Source organism: Mesoplodon bidens (assembly GCF_964165515.1).
Source record: "Mesoplodon bidens genome assembly, chromosome: 15".
NCBI classification, from domain to species: domain Eukaryota; kingdom Metazoa; phylum Chordata; class Mammalia; order Artiodactyla; family Ziphiidae; genus Mesoplodon; species Mesoplodon bidens.
The window spans coordinates 25,480,167-25,501,592 of NC_138171.1; the positions used below are offsets into that span (position 1 = coordinate 25,480,167).

The window sequence follows — 21,426 nt, forward strand, 5'->3', positions numbered from 1 at the left end:
GGCAATGTGGCCCAGCAGGGTGGTGGTGAAGACAAATAAGAAAGCACTGGTGGGGCTTCCCTGGTGGCGCTGTGGTTGAGAGTCCGACTGCTGATGCAGGGGACACGGGTTCGTGCCCTGGTCCGGGAAGATCCCCCATGCCACGGAGTGGCTGGGCCCGTGAGCCATGGCCGCTGAGCCTGCGTGTCCAGAGCCTGTGCTCCACAACGGGAGAGGCCACAACAGTGAGAGGCCCGCATACCGCAAAAAAAAAAAAAAAAAAAAAAAATCACTGGTGAAGGCCCATTTTCTCCCTCCCTGTCTCCCAGGCAGCCTAGTTTGCTTCCCCCCTGGACTAGCTGGAGATGCGGAAGGGAATGCTGGATGTGGGGGCACCTATGGCCATCCAGAGGCCTGCTCGAAATGGTCTTCTGACTCTGGTTAGAGTTCCTGATTCCAAAGGGTTTTAGGGCAAGGCCCAGGACCCTGCATTTTCAAAAGTGAGTTATAAACCCCTTCCTCCAGGGGTTTCCATGGGACATATTCTGAAATGACTGTTCTGGATGCACCAAACCTCTCTATGGCAATCGGGGCAGCGTAGCTGTGTGAGGAGCCACGTGACCCCTCAGCCCGCACAAGCTTTGGAGGGGGGAATGCTGTCACCTAGGGGCTAAGAAAGAAACTGCCAAAGCTAGGGCCTGAGCCATGTTGATAAAAACATTTATTGAGCACTTTCTGAGTGCGGGGCACTACGCCAAACTCTTTGTACATTTCATCATACTGGATCCCAATGACAGCCCTATGAGGTAGTACTGTCATAAGCCCCATTGTAGAGATGAGGAATGTGGGGCTCAGAGAGGTGAAGTGACTTACCCAAGGTCACACAGCAAGTAAGTGTCAGCGCTTGGACCTGAAGCCAGATTTGGCTGACAGCTGAACTCTAACCACAACACTCGAGTGCCTCCTACATGCCTACATCACAGAGTCGTCTGGGGATGCTGGGAGAACTGCATGTGAAAAGGTTTAACAGGTAAGGGCTCCAACCATATCAGGTCCCTGAAGAGCAGCTTAACTAGAGGCTGCCCCTAGGCAGCCTGGAGGAGGGGTGGGTGGGACTCCCCTGTCTTCTCTCTCAGGCAGCCTGACCACCAGCCTGGACCAGCCAGACCCTGGGCCATTCAGGTTCAGCTGCCTCAGATCCCAGAATGCTGCAGGGCTTCCCAGCAGGACAGGTGACACAGCGAGGTGACCTTGGGCCAGGGTTTACAGAGCATGTTCCAAAAGGATTTTGACCAATGGCTCACTTCCACTGGGAAGGATGTCTAGTCTGCTCCTAGAGGCCCTGGACCCAAAGGTGAGCATCAGGCAGGATGCGGGAGCAAACACCATGGGTCCATCACTCCGAGGCCTGGATGTAGACAGGCACAGCAAGCATGGCACACGGGCCCTCGGCCCCTGCCTGCAGCTCTGCCAGGGCCAGGTTGGAGCCCAGGCCCTCAGCATGCCCGGGCACCACCAGCTCAGGTTCGCCCCCCACTGTCCCCCCCACTACGATGGACAGCACGGCATCCGGCTCCGAGAAGGGCGGCTTGCCTGGGGCGGCCTCGGACACTGGCCCAGGCCCTGTGTCCTTCAGCTCCTCCAGCCCCAGCGTGTCAGGCAGGGGGGTCACCACCTTGCGGCCACCAGTGCTGCCGCTGCGGGGGGCTGCCCTCCTCCGGGGGGGCCGCCGGGCTTGCAGGTCCTTGTCCTTTTGGGGGCCGAGGCGGCAGCGGTGGTCCTTGAGGTACTTGTGGCGGGAAAAGCCCTTGGCGCAGCCGGCACAGCGGAACTTGTAGTTGCCTGTGTGGGCGCGCTGGTGCTCGGCAAGGTGGGCACGGCGGCTGAAGGACTTGCTGCACAGGGCGCACTTGTGGAGCTTCATGCCTGGGGAGCAAGGGGAAGGCAGTGAGAGGCACCCAGACCCTTCACCCTGCAATGCTGCCCTGGCACTTGGAACGAAGCCCAGTTCCTCAGCTTGCCCTACGAGCATGGGTGTGACCTGGGCCCTGCTCCCTCCACTCTCATCTCCCACCTTCTCCCAGCCACTTACCCTGTGCCAGCCTCCTGCCTCTGGGCCTTTGCTTGTGCTGTTTCCCCTCTGCCTGGAACAGCAAGCTCAGCCCCTAAACCTTGACTAACTTTGCCAGGTCACCATCATCTCTCTCCTCTCTGGTCTGCCTGCCTCACCCTGGCCGCCTCAGACCATTCCCCACAGGGCAGCTAGAGAGGTCTTGGTAAAACCTCTCCATGACACTCCCTGCTCCAAACCCTCCAGTGATTCCCCAAATTTCCCACAGAGCCGCCTGCAGCTGGCCACCCCCTTCACCTCTCAGACCCATCCCCTTCCTCTACCCTCTCTTGTTCTCTGAGCTCCAGGCCTCCCGCCCGCCTTTCCTCGTCTCAAACACCCGCCAGTCTCTTCCCTGCCTGAAGGCTTTGCACTTGCTGCTCCCTCACCCTGGAAGCCATTTCCGGCTCTTCTCCTCCCTCAGACTCAGCTTTCATGTCACCTCCTCCGGGAAGCCCTCCCTGATACCCACTTCCATTCTTTCTCTGCCCTCTCACTCTGCTTATTTCCATCTTTGCCCTCAGCATATTTTACTGTAACATACTTATTTGTTTGCTGTTCATTTTCGATCTCTGCCACTAAATGCTAAGCTTCCCCAGGAGGGCAGGGTGGGCTTCTGCCTGATTCCCCCATGGCACCCCCAGTGCCTGACACATGGTATTCTCGCAGTAGTCACTCACTGGATGAATCACTGGTGCCTCCATATCCACCATGAAGTCAACTCCGTCCCACACACAGCCTGTGCCATGGCCCCCTCAGCCTCCCTGGGATGACAGCTCAGAGAGGGGGCAGTGAGTTGCCCGAGGCCACCCAGCAGGACAGTGGTAGTGCCAAGAATCAAGCCCAGGTCCTCTGTCTCCAAGTCCTCAATCTACTCTCTTAGTTTTCACACTTTTTTTAGCCACTAGATCCTGTTTATAAACCAGTGGTTGTTAATCAGGGGTGACTTTACTCCCCAAGGATCTTTTGGCTTGTCCCCAGAGACATTTTTGGTTGTCATAACCATGGGGTAGAGGCCAGGGATGCTGCTGAACATCGTACAGTGCACAGGGCAGCCGCCCACGACAAAGAATTATCCAGCCCAAAATATCAATAGTGCCGATATTGAGAAACCTTGTTCTATAGACCAAGTGGTATGTGGAAAGCCAGCCAAGCTGCTCTGGGGAAGCAGCAGCCCCAGGAGAAGCTCTGTGGAGCCGTCGGGAAACTGAGGAGTGGTGTGGAGACCCCTACTCCACACCCCAGCTTCCTTGCTCTGCCGAGTGGGCCAAGGAAGCTCCCTGGCCTTATCTTGGACCCACTCAGAACTGGATCTCCCTCCACACCTGACCTCACCTCTGTCACACTGGGTGCCTCTCTGATATACAGTCATCTCCTCCTGAGTCAGCTTCCTCCTCAGCCTGGGGGACTGTGGTTGACTCACCTCCGTACACCCTGAGGACCCAAACACAGGCCAGGCTCATGGCTCACAGGAGCAAAAGTCTATTGGCTGGAAGGTACCAGGCAGGGAAAATAAGCCTCACAGGATGTGTTTGCTCTTTCTGGGGTTCCTGCCCAAGGGGCTTGAGCTGAACCAGACCCTCCTGGCACGTCCAGGAGCCACTTACCGGAGTGGGAAAGGATATGAGCCTTCAGCTTGTCTGGTCGGTTGAACTCCTTACTGCAGCCCGTGTGTGTCCTAGGATCCAAAACACTTGTCAGGGGAGCTCACTAAGCACAGGACTCTCCTGCTGGCCCCCCTGCTGGCAGCCCTGGGCAGGACGGACTCGCTCATCCACCCTAAAGGCTGGGCAGGGAAGCAGCATGGGGAGTGAAGCAGCCAGGCAGGACCCAGGACAGGACAAAAGGAGAGAGGGCCTGCAGCCCTCGGCCCTGACCCCCTTGTATCCCACAGCTGGGTAAACCTGCCCCCTCCCACCCACCGTCTCTACTCACGAGAAGGGGCATTTGTATTTCTTGAATGGCTCATGGATCAACATGTGTCTCTTCAGTTTGTCCTTGCGGTTGAACGCGGACTCACACACTGAGCATTTGTAGGGCTTCTCACCTGCAGGAGGAAACACAGATGGGGGACCAAGGGTGTCGTGAGAGGGAGTCTGAATATGGGGCGCAGGGGTCTCCATTAGAGGACAGCAACTCCTCTAGGGAGGTGGCCTGGGGGAATATTGCCTCTCCCTTTCCTCGGGACTTTGCTTTGCCAAGGAGAAGAGGAGGCTGTTTCAGTTAGGATGGGCGGGAAGGGCCTCTCTGACGAGGCAACACCTGAGGCGGTGAGGGGGCGAGCCATGCAGGAATGTGGGAGTGAGGGTCCCAGGTAGGAGGAGAGGTGGGGCACTGCATGTGTCTGGGGAACAATGGGGAGGCCTGTGCGGCCGGGTTGGAGCAGCGGAGGGAGAATGAGGCAGAAGAGGAGGTGGGCAAGGCAGCCAGGCCCAAAAGGGAGGGTTTGGGAGGCCGAGGTTTTTACTCTGAGCCAGATGAGAAGCCATCAGAGGGGCTGAGCAGAGGAGGGACAGGATCTGACTCGAGAGTCTCACAGGCTCCCTCTGGCTGTGTGTACAGAACAGACTGAGGGCGTGAGGGTGGAGGCAGGAAGGAGGCTGGTACAAGAAATGGGAAGTGGCCAAGTACGGGTGATGTGCAGAAAGCAGAATCGGCAGCCCTTGCCAACTGACTGGCTGTGGGGCATGAGAGAATCTAAGGCGTGGGCTGGGTGGATGGCCGTGACATTTACTGAAATGGGGTCCACCAGAGGGGAGGGGGGAATTACACCTTATCTGGTTGAATCCTTGCAACAAACCATAAGGCAAGTCCTAGAAGAGAAAACTTAGGTTCCTGGTCTACAAGTAGTGTTTGGGGGAAGTAAGATTCCAGCCCAGCAGTGTGACCCAGGGTCCACCTGAGTTGCCCCAGATGGTCTGCTGCAGAACCCATGTGTGGGGCTGGGGCTGAGGGGTGGCATGGAGAGCAGCTCTCACCTAACAGGGGTCAGGGGTCAGAAACTGCCCTTTGGAAAGGGGCTATTACCGGGTTGCTTTACTTCCTGCCATTATCTCCTCTCTGTTCTCTCTGGGATGAATAAAGTACTTTTGAAAAATGCCAACCCAATGATTGAGGAAAGTCTGGTCCTTACAATGGAATGTTCTGCAGTCATTAAAAAGATTAAGGTCGATCTGTGTTTCCTGATCTGGAAAGATCTCCTGGCTATATTGCTAGGGGGAAAAGAAAAGTGTAGGACAGCTTAATACAGTCCCATTTTTGTTAGAAAAAAATACAGTCCCCATACTCCAAAAAAGCCCTGGCCATATGGGTTTGTATCGACACAGAATATGCAGGGAGAAAGGTAGGGGAGGGTACACACCAAACTGTCAGTAGCAATTAAGATTTGAAGGGGGAATTTAACATTTCATTTTATGTACTTCCATACTGCTTCCATTTTTACAAAAAGCATGTATTACTTTTGAATAATAATAATTATTTTAAAAACCATAAAGAAAGCAATTTGGTAATATCTATCAAAATTGTCAATGAAGTTTTTTTTTCTTCTTTTATCATAAATATGAAATATATGTAACAGAAAATTTACCATTTTAACCATCTTTAAGTGTACACTTCAGTGGCATTAACTACATTCTTACTGTCATCCTACCATCACCACTATCCATCTCCAGAACTTTTTCATCATCCCAAACTAAAACTCGGTACTGCATATACATTTTTTTTTTTTTTCCGGCGGTACGGTGGGCCTCTCACTGTTGTGGCCTCTCCCGCTGCGGAGCACAGGCTCCAGACGCGCAGGCTCAGCAGCCATGGCTCACGGGCCCAGCCGCTCCGCGGCATGTGGGATCTTCCCGGACTGGGGCACAAACCCGTGTCTCCTGCGTCAGCAGGCAGACTCTCAACCACTGCGCCACCAGGGAAGCCCTGCATATACATCTTAACCTAGCATTTCCACTGCTAGGAACGTACACTACAGATATATTCCCAAAAGCTTGTCAAGAGACCCACACAGCATTGTGTATACAAACTGACAGCTGAAAAAATAATTTAAGTGTCCATCCATAGGGAACTGGTTAAATCAAAGATGGTAAATGAAGGAGAATACTATGCAGCTAAGAAAAAGAAGGTGCTATTAGGAACATCTTCAAGGTACCTTGATAAGTGAAGAAAAATGGCACATAATAGAGTTATAATATGTGCCTATTTGTGTAAAAGTAAGCACATGTTTTGTATAGATGTAAAATAAAACTAGAATGTCCCAGATGAGACCACTAACAGTGATCACCTTTGGGGAGGGGAATTAGGATCACTCTTCAAACTGCAAACTCCAAGTCACAAACTGATGGTGGTTATTTTAACAACTAAAACTGTACAGATAGAAAATACTGTTTTGTGAAACTTATGTTTCAGTATATTCTGTGTGTAAGTATGTGTTTCCTGGGTTGCATATAAAATGTATTTTTTGGGCTTCCCTGGTGGCGCAGTGGTTGAGAGGCTGCCTGCCGATGCAGGGGATGGGGGTTTGTGCCCCGGTCCGGGAAGATCCCACATGCCGCGGAGCGGCTGGGCCCGTGAGCCATGGCCACTGAGCCTGCGCGTCTGGAGCCTGTGCTCCACGGCGGGAGAGGCCACAACAGTGAGAGGCCCGTGTACCGTAAAAAAAAAAAAAAAAAAAGTATTTTTTACCGTAGGCCATAGTAAAAAAAAAAAGAAAAAATCAAAAACCATTTGGATTGTCCATCTGAGGAGAGATGCTTTGGTGCTATCAAGGATTTTTTCCTCAGGTTTTCTCAAACTTTAGACCCTTTTCAGTATAAAACAGAACAGAATTTTTTAACTAATAAAAAACATTTTAAAGCTTAAAGAAAATAAAGTGTCGATGTATCTCAGCTGGGGAACTAAGGAGAGAGGGCTCTATCCAGGTTCGGGAGGGAATTTTGCATCGAGCACAACGCCCCCACCCCCAGGGGCTCAGAATGGCCTCAGGGGCAGAGCCAAGAGTCCCCCCACCCGCCCCCTGAGGCTCATCTCCACTCTAGTGTTGGTGGGAACCCCTTGTTCCCTTGAGGGGGCAGGCAGGGGCCAGGAAGGAGATGGGCAGGGGGGATGAAGAGAGGGAGGGGATGGGCAGGAGGGGGCTCAGGAGGAAGGCCAGAGGGGGATGGGAAGGGGAACAGAGAGGGTGTCTGGGGGGAGGAGAAGGGGGACTGAGCAGGAGTCGGTGGGGGACAGGGTACCCACCTGAGTGAATGTGAGCGTGCAGTTTGAGGTAGTGCTCCCGCCGGAAGAACTTCTTGCACACCTGGCACTTGAACCTGCCCCCGCTGCCGTGGGTGGGCAGGTGACGCCGCAGGTAGCGTTCACAAGGAAACACCTGGCAGAACAGAGGAGTCAGCGTCAGGTCTGACTCACCAGCCCTCACCACGTTATGAGCTCAAGGGGCCCCTCGTTACCAGCCCTTACAGAAACATCTTCCTTTCTGCCCACTAGGGGTCAAGGCCCACAGGGTCAAGCTCAGCCATTAGAGCCTCATGGCTCCCACTACTCACCCATAAGCCCAGTCAAGACATGCATGCCCTGAGCTTCTGCCCAGGCTGTTGTTTCTACCCAGGGAGACTTTCTCTTAGCCTGACAAACTCCTACTCATCCTTTAAGACCCAACTCAGGTCACTGCTTCTGTGAAGCCCTCCCTGACTCCTCAATGCCACACCAGGCGAAGCAAATTCCGCCCTTGAATGTCCACCCATATTTTTAAAGTCAGCATCTAACTTATTGAAACACAGCCCTTTGCTTGTACGGGATCTCCAAGAGGGCAGAGAGGGGCTTTCATTCCTCAGCACAGGGCCTGAATCAAATGACTGACAAGCAAAGGAATGAATGAAAAAATGAACAAATAACTGAAGAAATAAATGGAAAGGTAATAAAAAGCCAGAAAACACAGAAGCCAAAATCTCCTTCCTCCCCAGGCATAGGAAAAGCATTCGTTCATTTTTTCATTCATCTAATATAGAGAAGTGGTCAAGGACACAGACCCATCAACTTACTAGCCCCATCATTTCCTAGCTGGATGACCTTTCTGTGCCTTGGTTTCCCTGTCTATAAAATGGAGATAGTAATAATTTGCCTACCTCCTAGGGTTAAATGAGTCAGTTCAGATAAAATGCTCAGAACAGCATCTGGCACATGGTTCTTGCTAATTCACGATACCTTTTATTCAGACCACAAATTCCAAACCCCTAAATTAGGCTATATAATTAGAAACATCTACAATGAGGCCGAAGTGAAACCAGGGCTGTCTGTCCTGGAAAATCTGCCTCATAAGGTTGTAAGAAAATGAGTAGAACAAAGAAACCAGTTAACACACCAGGGGGATGCAATCAGCAAAATCCAGACTTCAGGAAACTCCACAGGACCGATGGCCCAGTTTCTTCAACAAATACATTAAAAGAAAAAAAAAAGGAGCATCGATGGGGGGAATCTGTAGATTAACAGAAACTTTGGTCGTATCAACCAATCACAATATATCGACCTGATTCAAACAAACTTTACAAAAATTATGTTTTTGGGAAAAGTGGAAAATGGAACACTGCCTGGATATTTGATGATATGAAGGGCCAGGCTTTAGTGAGGGCTTCCAGATCCACTGAAAAGAAGAACCAGTAACAACAAGGATGATAAGACATCAGGAAGCTGGAGGCCGCTGTTCAGATGCTGGGCCTGGGCCCAGGAGAGGCCTCACTCCACGTCAGCCCGGCCTGGCCCGCCTGGCCCAGCAGTAGCCCTGGGATGGCCACGGGTGGTGTCCAACGGGTAAGACGGGCCAGGCAGAGTTCTCGCTCTTCAAAGACAAAGTCGTCTGCGGAGACAACCCCAAGCTTGGCCTGCACGTGTGTTGAGGCAGGAGGGGAGAAGGAGACGGTGGGGTCTCCATCACCTCTCGCCCCCTATTTTCGCCCAGCCAGCAAGGGCAGGGTTCCCCACCTTTTGGCAGTGCGGGCAGGGGAAGTTGTGAGTGGCGGTCTGCAGGTGGTGCTCCAGCGCCTCGGGGGTGGAGTACTTGTTGACGCATTTGACACACCTATATGGGGAGGAGCAGAGAAGTGAGAGAGCGTGTGTGCGGGGCTGGATGCCCCAGCAGGCGTGGGAACCGGCCACTCCCCGCCCCCAACACCAGGAGGCAAAATCCCACATTTGATTCATTCTCGAATAGGTCCCTTCTTCTCGCTTGCCACCGCCTCCATCCTAACCCAAACCATCTTGCTCGAAGGAACGTGTGCAGTAGCCTCCTCCCTGCCCCAATTCATTCTCCACAGGGGAGCCAGCAGGAGCCTTTAAAAATCAAAATCACAGCTTACCCTTCCCCCTCCCCATATCCTCAAGTCCAGTCTTTATTCACGCCTTGCCCCTAGGTTCTTTTTTTTCCCCCTTAGATTCCATATATATGTGTTAGCATACGGTATTTGTTTTTCTCTTTCTGACTTACTTCACTCTGTATGACAGACTCTAGGTCCATCCACCTCACTACAAATAACTCAGTTTCGTTTCTTTTTATGGCTGAGTAATATTCCATTGTATATATGTGCCACAAAGTGAGAGAGTGGCACGGACATATATACACTACCAAACGTAAAATAGATAGCTAGTGGGAAGCAGCCGCATAGCATAGGGAGATCAGCTTGGTGCTCTGTGACCACCTAGAGGGGTGGGATAGGGAGGGTGGGAGGGAGGGAGATGCAAGAGGGAAGAGATATGGGGACATAGGTATACGTATAACTGATTCACTTTGTTATAAAGCAGAAACTAACACACCATTGTAAAGCAATTATACTGCAATAAAGATGTTAAAAAAATAAAAATAAAAAATAAAATTATGTGTTTATGACCAAACCTTTTTTTTTTTTTTTTTTTTTTTGCTATATGCGGGCCTCTCACCGTTGTGGCCTCTCCCGCTGCGGAGCACAGGCTCCGGATGCACAGGCCCAGCGGCCATGGCTCACGGGCCCAACCGCTCCGCGGCATGTGGGATCTTCCCGGACCGGGGCACGAACCCGTGTCCCCTGCATCAGCAGGCGGACTCTCAACCACTGCGCCACCAGGGAAGCCCCCCAAACCTTTTTTTAAAAATAAATTTACTTATTTTATTTAAAAAAAAAACATCAAAATCAGACCATGTCACACCCTTGCTTAAAAATCCCCTTGGCTTACAAGGCCCTACTGGCCTGACTCACTCCCAGCTCTCAGCTTTCACCTTTCCCCATTGCCCATCTCACACCCTCTGCTCTAGGCCCCCCGGTCTCCTGAATGCACCCAGAACACACCAAACTCGACCCCACCTCAGGTTCTTTGTACTTGCTGTTTTTATGACCTGGAACGCTCTTCCCCCCAGTCCTCCCCTTGGCAGCACCTGCTCAGCCTTCACGTCTCAGCTCAAATGTCACCTCCTCAGAGAGACCCTCCCCGACCACCCCATCTCAAGGTGCCCCCCAGAGCCCAGCCCCAGCCATGTCCTATTATGCTCTCCAGTTGTATTTTCTTCTTAGCAATTATTATCTGGAATCACTTATTTGCTTACTTCTCTGTCTCCTCCACCAGCAAGTGGGCTCTGGAGGCCAGGACCATATCTGTCTTGTTTGCCTTGTTCATAACCTGCTCTGAGCACCAGGGACAATCTCTTACATGAAACAGTCAGACAAGGACCCACTGTAGAGCACAAGGAACTCTACTCAGTACTCTGTAATGGCCTATATGGAAAAAGAATCTAAAAAGGAGTGGATAGATGTATAACTGATTCACTTTGCTGTATACCCGAAACTAACACAACATTGTAAATCAACTATACTCCAAAAAATAATAATAATAAATAAAAGTCAGACAGACAAGGATCCAGGTCTGGCTTCTTCCCATCTCTGACCCTCAGTTTCCTTATCCATAAAATGAGGTAGGAATTCCAAGTGGACCTGCCCCTCAGTTTTTCTTAAGATCATAACAAGAGTCAAAGGACACACTGGTGCCAAACAGCTCATAAACTGCAAAGCACATAGACATGGTCTTTACTCTAAACATCACTCGCTAACATGCCCGCAAAATAGCAGTTTCAGGCCTCAAGCCACTCTAAGGAAAAGATCCCACCGTCTCCCCACCACAAAACATTCACCAGCAAATGGGCCCGTTTACAATGCAGTACCACTGAGGAACGCCAGAGGCAGGTGGGCAATTCATGTTAAAAACAGAACCACAGACCCTGCCATCTGTACACCAGGGCATGTGGGAAACCCGCAGTCAGGCTGCACCCGTGGTGGCCCCAGGGACGCCCCCTCAGGCCACACCCTGAAAACCACAAGCTAAATGCCTCCAGATGGCAAGAAAGAAGGAGCAGGAGAGGTGAGAGCAGAGCTACCAGGAGGGCAGAGACCTGGTGAGCTAGTGGGAGGAAGAAGACAGGAATCGCACAGGCTCTGGCAGCAGGGATGCAGTTTCGCACCATTAACTGAAAACTCCCTGCCAGAAACGCCACCCTAACTACGTCACCCCAAGTAACATCCCCAGCACCAGGTCAAACCAGAGCCATGTGTCTCCTGATACAGCACGCTGAGAGAGACACAGCATCGCTTTGTGATACTCCTGCCCATAGTGCCAATCCTGGCTCCACCCTGAGGTCAAATCAGACAAACCCAGACGGAGGGCATTTTACAAAATTACTGGCTTATACTCGTCCAAAATATTAAGGTCATGAAAGACAAAGACAGAGTGAGAACTGTTCCAGCTTAAAGGGGACTAAAGAGACACGGCAACCAAATACAAGGTGGGATCCTGGATTGGATCCTGGGCCAGAAAAAACATTTGTTTCTTTGTCTATAAAGGATGTTATTGGAACAATTAGAACTTTCTGAATAAGGTACATTAGGTAACAGAATTGTATTGATTTAACCTCCTGATCTTGATAACTACACTGTGCTTATGTAAGAGGTTATCCTCATTTTTAGAAAATACACACTAAAGAGAAAGGGTAAAGGAGCATGTCTGCAAATTATTCCCAAAAAGTTCAGAATGTGATAAAGTAAGTGTGTAAGGATTGTAATATTGGGGAAATCTGGATGAAGGGTGTACGTGGGAATTCTCTGTACTATTCTTATAACTTTTCTAGAAGTCTAAAATTATGTCAAAATAAGTTTAAAAAGAACACTTCCTGAAAGTGATTGCTTATGGGATGAGGGAGCAGGTCAGGGTGGATAGGGAATTCCTTTTCACTCTATGCCCTTCTGTAGTTTTTAAATATTGCATTGTATGCACATAGCAATTATTTTTTTCAAGTAGGTAATTAATCTTTTTTAAACCCCTCTGTGATCTTTGACCTGCAAAATCACTTCTAGGAACTTATTTACAAACGAGCAAAGATATATGTCCCAAGTTGTTCCTGTAGTGTTGTTTATAATAATGACAAACTGGAAATAACCCAATTAACCTGCAATAAGGAATGGGTTAAATAAATTACAGCCCATCCACATACAATGGAATACTAAGTAGCTGTTTAAAAGAGTGAGGCAGGTCTGTTTGTGCTGAGGTGCAAAGATATAATCATTATAGTTTTAAGTGATAACACCAAGTATACGGAATGATCCTATTAAATTTTAGACTTGTTTGTCAGAAGTTGTGCAACAGGAAGATGGTGTGATGAATTTTCACCAGATTCAATAACTGTGTTTGGGATAACCTAACTCAAATATAGCCTGTGATATTTATAGCTATAAATATGCTTATTACAGATATATACCAAAGGACATGTACCAAGAGGTTAACAGGGTTTTGTTTTTTGTCTTCTTGTGGGTTTTTCTAAAAATCCATTTCTGTGCATTGAACATGGATGACTTTTGTAACTAGAAAAAAATACATCTTATTTTTAAAAGGAAAAAGTAAACATACAGCATATATATAGTGACGTGTATGAATTTCACTTGAGGGAGTTGGGGAGGCGCCACAGGCAGGCCAAGGCAATGTGGTCCAAAGCGGGCAGAGCAGCCGGACTGACAGGACCTGCCCCCATGAAAATAGAATGAAACCACCACACCCACTCAAATGTCACCATGAGAGAGAAATAAACTCTCACCTTGTTAAAGTCACTGTTATTTTGGGTCCCTATTACAAGCAACCAAACCTAGATTTAAATTATATAATTAATAAACATTGCAGCAATAATATTTATTGAGTACCTATTATGTTCCAGGCACCATGTCTAACTGCTTCATACTCATCTTACTTGATCCTTATAAATAATCCAATAGGGTAGGCACTATCGTATCGCCATTTCACAGGTGAGGAGACTGAAGTTCAGGGTGGCTGAATATCTTGCTGAGGTCAACCATCAGGTTTGCGGCTGAGCTCAGATTTGAGCACAGGGAGGTGGCTCCAGAGCTCTTATCATTACCCACTACACCATTCCACCCTTGGGCCATCCAGATGGCCTGCCTCCCTGCACCTTACTTTGGGGCCAGAAGCTCCAATGGCTACAAAGGGCCTCTGTCACTCTAAGCTTGGCAAGAGAACCTGGGAGAAGTGATCTACTGCAGGCACAGGGCCATCATGGGGCTCAATTCTCAGCCTGCGAACTCCAAAACCAGAGCTATGAGGCTTCCACAGTCCAAGACAAGAGTTTGAATCCCAGCTCTGTACTGACATTGTTACTCTGGTGGGCAGGTCACTTCTCCTGTCTGAGCCTCAATGTCCTCATCTTGAAAATGGGGAGAACACCACAGCTATGGACTGAACTGTGTCCCTCCAAAATCTGCATGCTGAAGTCCTGACCCTCAGTGTAATGGTACTTGCAGATGGAGCCTTTGGGTAGTGATTAGGTTTAGATGAGATCATAAGTGTGGGATCCTCCAGATAAGGTTAGTGCCCTTCTAAGAAAAGACCAGACAGAAAGGACACCCTCTCTCTCTCATGTGTCTATAATATTTTGTTATAGCCACCTCAGCTGACTGATACAACCTACCTCCCAGGATTGCAGGGGTCAATGTCCCTAAGTCAGGCCAAGGCACCTAGTAGTTGCTCCCTTCCTTTTACTTGGTATCTCACTCCAGAGAGCCACATAGCTACAGGGACTCATAGAATATCCACAGATTGAAATGGCAAAAGCAAAAGAAAATGCCCTCTGAGAACAAATGAGAATTACTCATCATTATCCAGAAATCTCCACCCCTTAGCTGGTCAGAGCTTCACCTGTTTTTCCTGCCTCTCTGGCCCCATTTCCCAATCTCCCTCAGGGTCAGTTGCCCTACATCCCATTTCTCAAGCCCCAGTCCCCCTGCCAACTTCTCAAAGCTCTTGTGATTTCTACAAGGTCCTCATGCCCTGGCCCCACTTTCTCTCCCAGGCCCCATCTAAACATCTCCTCCCACTTCCATTCTACAGAACAGTCATTCTAAACCCCATGCTGTTTTATTTTATGTCGCTACACCTTCTGTTCCTCCTGCTAGGAATGCACTTCCCACTACCCACTGTCTACCTGGCAAACTCCTACCCATCCTTCAAAACCCAGTTCAGGTATCATTGTTCCTGGGACACCTTCGCAGTCCTACCTCCCACTTTACGTAATATGTCTATGATAGCATTTTATCACAGTATATCCTAAGACTATATACACTCCTGTCTCCCTAAGCAGCCCATGCATTCTAAACTCAAGGTCTGTATTTACTTATTTTTGAACCCCAGAAGCCTCACCCAGGAGTTAGAGGGGGGCCCCATTAACAGAGGTCATCAGCCAAGTCTGTGCAGATACAAGTTTGTACAGAGAAGCAAAAGCCATTCTAACATGAAAATATTCACTAATGAACTAGAAGAAGTCCCTAGACAAACACACCAATTTTTTTTTTCACTATCCCCATGCACTGCGTGCTGGGTTTTGTGAGGCAGCTGCTCCCAAGAGACATAAGGCAAATGCGCGGTGAAATGGATGCAGAGCAAAAATGAGGGGTTCCATCAAGTCATGAAAGTGATGCTGGATGATACCATCGGCATATGAGAGTCTAGAAGAGGGACCAGAAAGCAATCGAGGAAGAGAAACTCTACAAGGATGATCACAGGATCCATGGCTCCAAACAGAATGACAAGGATGATCACAGGATCGATGGCTCCAAAGAGAATGATCTAAAGATCTAAGGACTAAAAGCATGAGGCAAAACGGAGGGAGCCCTTCATCATTTCTGCCAAAGGGACCTTCTTTGACTGAAACAGAAAACTACAACAATGTAAAGGGTTGTCAGAAAACTACCCCCAATGAAACCTACATTTGATTCATTCCTTGTCCATTCTAAGAATCAGCATATAGCTTCAACTTTAACCTAAATTTTACAGATTATAAAACAAATAAATCTTATTTTTATGATTTTTGCTTTCAGATACATACTTGTTCATTTTTTCATTTAAGAATCAATGTACCATTCCAACTGTAACCTAAGTTGTGTAGGCTATCAGATGGAATACTATTTTCATAATGTTTTACTTTAGAAAAAAAAACAAATCTTTTTTCCATTATGAACAAGGAAAGAACATTGGCTTCCCTTTTTTAAGATTTATTTTCTTTTTTTTTAGGATAACTGTCTGCCAAGTTGAAGAATGATATAAGGAGGGCCAGCATCTTTTGCCCCCTTCAGTGCCAAGACACAGAACCCTCTCTGCCAGGCTGGACCCTGGAGCCTCAGATTCCCCTTTGAGATGTCCCACTGGTCCTGAGCAGTCAGAACCACCAAGGGACCAGACCCCTGGGCTCCCTGCAGGGACAGGGAAAAGGGAGGGCACATACTTGTAGACGGCACTGTCCTTCTTGGGGCTGTGCTGGGGCAGGAGGCTGTGTGAGTACTGATGCACGCCCAGGTCGTACAGCGAGGGGAAGTCCTTGCCACAGAGGTGGCAACGGTAGCTCAGCTCCTCCTGGTGGCTCTTGATGTGCTCCAGAAAAGTGTCGAGCTTTGGGAATGTCTGCGCGCAGCTTTTGACCACACACTTGTACACCTTGAGGGAAGAGGCAGAGTTGGTGAGGGAAGGCAGGAGAACTGCTCCACTGCCGCCCCCTGCCCTGTGGCATCCACCTCGAACACTGCTTGTGGAAGACCCGACCACTGTTTCCCTGCTCCCCTGCTGCTGCAGCCCCGGTCTTATTTTGGGGCCAGTCACAATGGCCCCATTACCCTCCCTGCAGGCTCTGTGTCGTCTGGGTATGCTTAAGAAAAAATATCCAAAACCTGGGATGATAACATCTTGAAAAGATGTGAAAAGATGACACAACGTCCTTCCAATGTCATGCTAGAATAGTGGCTCTCCAACTTGAGTCTGCATCACGATAACAGATTATGCCACTGCCAGCGAATCTGATTCAGCAGGTCTGAGTGGCCTGAATATGTGCATTCCTACCAAGTGCCCAGGTGATGCTGAAGCTGCTGGGCCAGGGACCTCACTTTGAGAACTGCTGTCTGGCAGGCAGTTAGGTAAAGGCAGTTAAGCCACTGAGGGTCATCTCACCCTCTGGGTGATGTGATTTGTTTTGATTGTTTACTACTGATTAGGACCCAGACTCTAAAGTTAAATGTCAACTTGTAGAAAACTGATCCAATGTAAATGACTTTTGTCATGTAGAAAAGATAACTCCAAAGGTTTTGTTGCTCTGTAGGACATGAACCAGATTTGTATCTAACTTAGCAATCTTATTTCAGGATTCCTTTTTTTCACTGACATAGTTATTTATGGGTATAGATATCAGTGTTTCATATCCTCTTTTGACTGGCTTTGTCATCCTCCCAGTTCCCTCATTAATGATTTAAGTAAAATTCTGACTCATGTTCACTATGTCATTTGTATGAGAATGATGTTTTTTAACATTTTGAAAATTATACTTTGACAAGTAGTACACACTCCTCATAGGGCTGCATGACACACTCAGATACAATTCCACATGCTCTTTCTTCCTAACAAAGTGAACCCTGATTTGCTCAGAGTGGCAAGATGCCAAATCAAGTTAAAACATTTGATCCCCTGGCTCCCTTACATCGAGTGTCAGCCATGTGACCCCTTTCTTGCCAATGAGAAGTAGGCAGTAGTCTTTGGGGAAGGAATCACTCCCAGAACAAAAAGGCAAAAGCTTCCTAGGAGAAGTCCCCTCTGTTTTTTGCATTTGTCCTGACTGGAATATAGATGTGATGACTGGAGGTATAGCAGCCATCCTGCAACCTTGAGGATGAAAGCCACATGCTAAAGATGGCAGAGCAGAAAGCCAAGAGAACCCTGCTATATAAGCCCAATGCTACCTACTTATGGACCTCTTGTGATGTGAGAGGAAAAAAACCCTAATCAGTAAGCCAGTTATCTATTATTTGCAGCATAACAATGCACTCCTAAATGACAGAGCATATGCACTGGCTCTGACCAATGAGAGGTCTACAGAAGGCTTCTGGGAAAGGTTTCCTTGCTCCTAAAGAAGACACAGAAAATACAACCCCTTTATGCTCACAGATAATACTGTGTCTGATCTTCTGCCTAGGAAGAGTGACTACCATCACAGGACCACAGGCAAACCACCAGCAGGGGACAAGGCCACACCCTGAGATAGTGGAGACAAGAGCTAGAAAGACACAGGGTCCTTGATGCTGGGTTGAGTCAACTGAATGTCTCAGGCCCAGAGCTGCCCTCTCTTGGGTTTTCTTGTTATGTGAGATAACAAACTTCCTAATTGTTTAAGCCAGTTTGAGTCAAAGTTTTCTGTGATTTTCCCCCAAAGATATCCTAACTTAACTCTATCAATCTCTCTGCTAAGAATCTATCATAAGGGGACTTCCCTGGTGGTGCAGTGGTTAAGAATCCGCCTGCCAATGCAGGGGACACAGGTTCGATCCCTGGTCTGGGAAGATCCCACCTGCCACAGAGCAACTAAGCCTGTGAGCCACAACTACTGAGCCTGCGCACCACAACTACTGAAGCCTGCGCTCCCTAGAGCCCATGCTCTGCAACAAGAGAAGCCACCGCAGTGAGAAGCCCACACACCGCATCGAAGAGTAGCCCCTGCTCGCTGCAACTAGAGAAAGCCCATGCACAGCAGCGAAGACCCAACACAGCCAAAAGAAAAAAAAAAAAAAAAAGAATCTATCATAAGGAAGAAGTCAGAGATGTGGACAAAGATTTGATTACAATAATGTTCACCACAGTTTTGTTTATAATAGCAAAACTCAGGAAGTAACCTAAATGTTCAATAATAGGGGATTTAAAAAAAATGTAGCCATTGGGAATTCCCTGGTAGTCCAGGGGTTGGGACTCCACTGCTTCCACTGCAGGGGGTACAGCTTCGATCCCTGGTCAGGGAACTAAGATCCCGCATGCCACATGGCATGGCCAAAAAAAAGAAAAATGTAGCCGTTAAAAATTATGGTTTGTTTTTTTTAAAAAAATAGTGACATGGAGACTTCCCTGGCGGTCCAGTGGTTAAGAATCTGCCTTCCAATGCAGGGGACACAGGTTTGATCCCTGGTCAGGGAACTAAGATCCCACACGTGGTGGGGCAACTAAGCCCGCGTGCTGCAACTACAGAGCATGCAAGCCACAGCTAGAGAGCCCGTGTGCTGCAACTACAGAGTCCACGCACTCTGGAGCCCAAGCACCACAACTAGAAAGAGAAAACCCGCACACCACAACCAGAGAAAAGCCCACTAGAGAGAAGCCATGCGCCGCCACTAAGATCTGACACAGCCCCAAATTAAATAAATAAATAAATAAATAATTTAAAAAAATAGTGACATGAGTAAATGCTCAGAATATAAAATTAGATTAAAAAACAAAAAGCACAAGAAAATTTACACTGAGTGAAAAAAGTCAGTCTCAGAAGGCCACATACTTGACAATTCCACATATACAACATTCTCAAAATGATAAACTTATAAGGAAAGATTAATTTTAGTGGTTCCCAGAGGCCAGGGATGTTGATGAGGAGGGTGGGTGTGACTACAAAAACCCAGCACAAGGGAGTCTCTGTGGTGATGGAATCCTTCTGTATCGTGATTGCGGTGGTGACTACTCAAATTTACACAGGTGATAAAATGACATAGAACTATACATACACTTTATATCAAAGTCAGTTTCCTACTTGTGATACTGTGCTCTAGTTATGTAAGAAGTAACCATTGAGGGAAACTGACTGAAGGGTATGAGGGACCTCTCTATACCATCTTTGCAACTTCCTGAGAACCTACAATTCTTTTAAAAGTCTTTTAAAAAGCTATCTCAGATAAAAAGCATATTTCAAAATTATATATGTGTACAGATCCCAATTATATTAAAAAAAAACAGAAAATCTATAAAACATACTGCATTTTGGGCTGCATTCACGGGAGGACACATTGCAAGGTGGTTAATGACATGGGGTTTGGAGTCAAACCAACCTGGCTTTGAAGCCTGACTCCGTCACTTACTGGCAGAGTGACTTAGGATGGGTCACTTCACCTCTCTGTGCTTCAGTTTCTTCACCTGGATATACTGAAAATGCCTATCTCTAAGGTTGTTATGAGAAGTAAATAAAGTATTGAATGTAAGGCACTTAGCAGAGTACCCAGCATATAATAAATAGTAAATGTTAACCTAAACATTCTTCAGACTTTTCTGAATTTTCTAATCTTACATTGGGTATATGATACTTTTATAAGGAGAAAAAAAATAACTAATAAAGATTATTTTAAAAAATAAAGACTGGAATAGAGTTACCATATAACCCAACAATTCCACTCCTAGGTTTATACCCAAGAGAATTGAAAACATATGTTCATACAAAAACTTGTACACAAATGTCCACAAAAGTATTAGTCATAAAAGACAAAAAGTAGAAACAACTTAAATGTCTATCAACTGATAAAAGGATATTCAAAATGTGCTATATCCATACCACAGAATATTATTCAGCAATAAAAAGGAATAAAGTACTGATACATGTTACAACACAAACAAAAACATTATCTCAAAAGACCACATACTATATGATTCCATTATTAAATGTCCAGAACAGGTAAATCCATAGAGTCAGAAAACGGATCAGTGGTTGCCTGGGGTTGGGAGTAGGGGTGTGTGACTACTAACAGGTATAAAGTTTCTGGGGTGATAAAAATGTTCTAGAATTAGTGTGGTGATGGCTGTGTAACATTATGAATAGATTAAAAACTATTAAAGTGTACACTTTAAAAGGGTGAATTTTATGGTATATGAATTATGCCTCAATGGAAAAAAAAAAAAGGCTGTAGTCTTAAATCCCCATAGGTAGGTTTTTAGACCCTAGGTCTTCTCAGAGGAGTAAGGATGCTTCCTGTGTCTGGTCCCTTCATTATACAACCCTTGAGAGGTGGGCTTCCTCCCCTGGGCAAGCACCATAACGGCCCAGTAAGCTGGCCCCACCCAGGCAGAACGGATGGGGAAGCTTGGTCCATCATGGTCACATGGTAGCTCAGAGCAGCCGAGGCCCACTCCTGTCCCTTTCTAGGCAGCACCAGTCAAGGCTCACGACTAGAGTCGGTGTTGCCCGCCCACCCCGACCCCTGCTCCCCGCCACCCACCTACCTGCTCGTTCTTATGCTGGGTCATGTGGGACTTGAGCTGGAAGTAGGTACTGAACTTGCTGGGGCAGAACTGGCACAGGTAGGAGCTATCGATGAGGACCACCTGCTTGGCCTCCAGCTTGTCCCCCTCCTCCTCGCCTGCTGTGGGCAAGGCCTGGGGCTGCGGGGCGCTCGACAGGGTCTGGCCCAACCCTGTGGAGAAAGCCAGGGAGGGAAGTCACTGAGAAAGGCAGAGGGAGAGCCAGGACAGAGCCATGCCCCTCGGGAAGGACTCCCAGGGCACCTCCTGCGGGCTCCCCTGCATTCGCCCCGCCACCTACCACGAGCTCGGGGTTGGATGCTGTACCTGAGGCCCTGCACTCCCACTCAGCTGGTGCGCACAGACACAGCCATTCCAGGGACCAACGTACTGAATACTTACATTCCAGAAGAGCTACGCCTCAAGGCTCCCCTCACAGGCCTTCCCCTTGGACACTCTAGACCTCTCTGTGGTTGTTAACGACACTGACCGCCACCCTAGCTGCACCCACGATGCCTCCCAGCTCCTCGTTCCAGTTACAATCATTTGTTTAGTTGTCCTTCCCTCACGCTCCCTGAGGACGGGGGCCTCTGACCTCATGTCCTTAGGCCCAGTGGCCTGGCACACAGTAGGCCTCCCTCCATAAATGTTTGCTCAGTGGTGGACCCTCTGGTGCCAGGCACTGTAGGAATTTTGAAAGAAATGGTTTCTCCTCTAGAGCTCGCAAGAACTCAGAGGGC

At 48.2% G+C, this 21,426-nt stretch overlaps 1 protein-coding gene across 3 annotated transcripts in view; it reads right to left on the reverse strand.

Annotated features, from left to right (window-relative positions):
- Positions 1-478: 478 nt before the first annotated feature.
- Positions 479-21,426, reverse strand: part of ZNF341 (zinc finger protein 341) — a gene marked incomplete at its 5' end in the record, with an annotated part of 43,815 nt that continues 22,867 nt past the window's right edge. For all 3 annotated transcript variants that reach the window (XM_081255604.1, XM_081255605.1, XM_081255606.1), the window contains 7 exons: positions 479-1,905; positions 3,697-3,767; positions 4,025-4,136; positions 7,331-7,463; positions 9,071-9,167; positions 15,888-16,096; positions 20,669-20,859. In XM_081255604.1, the coding sequence (XP_081111730.1) occupies positions 1,376-1,905; positions 3,697-3,767; positions 4,025-4,136; positions 7,331-7,463; positions 9,071-9,167; positions 15,888-16,096; positions 20,669-20,859 (1,343 nt within the window). In that variant the 3' untranslated portion in view covers positions 479-1,375. The remainder of the gene's footprint in view (positions 1,906-3,696; positions 3,768-4,024; positions 4,137-7,330; positions 7,464-9,070; positions 9,168-15,887; positions 16,097-20,668; positions 20,860-21,426) is intronic.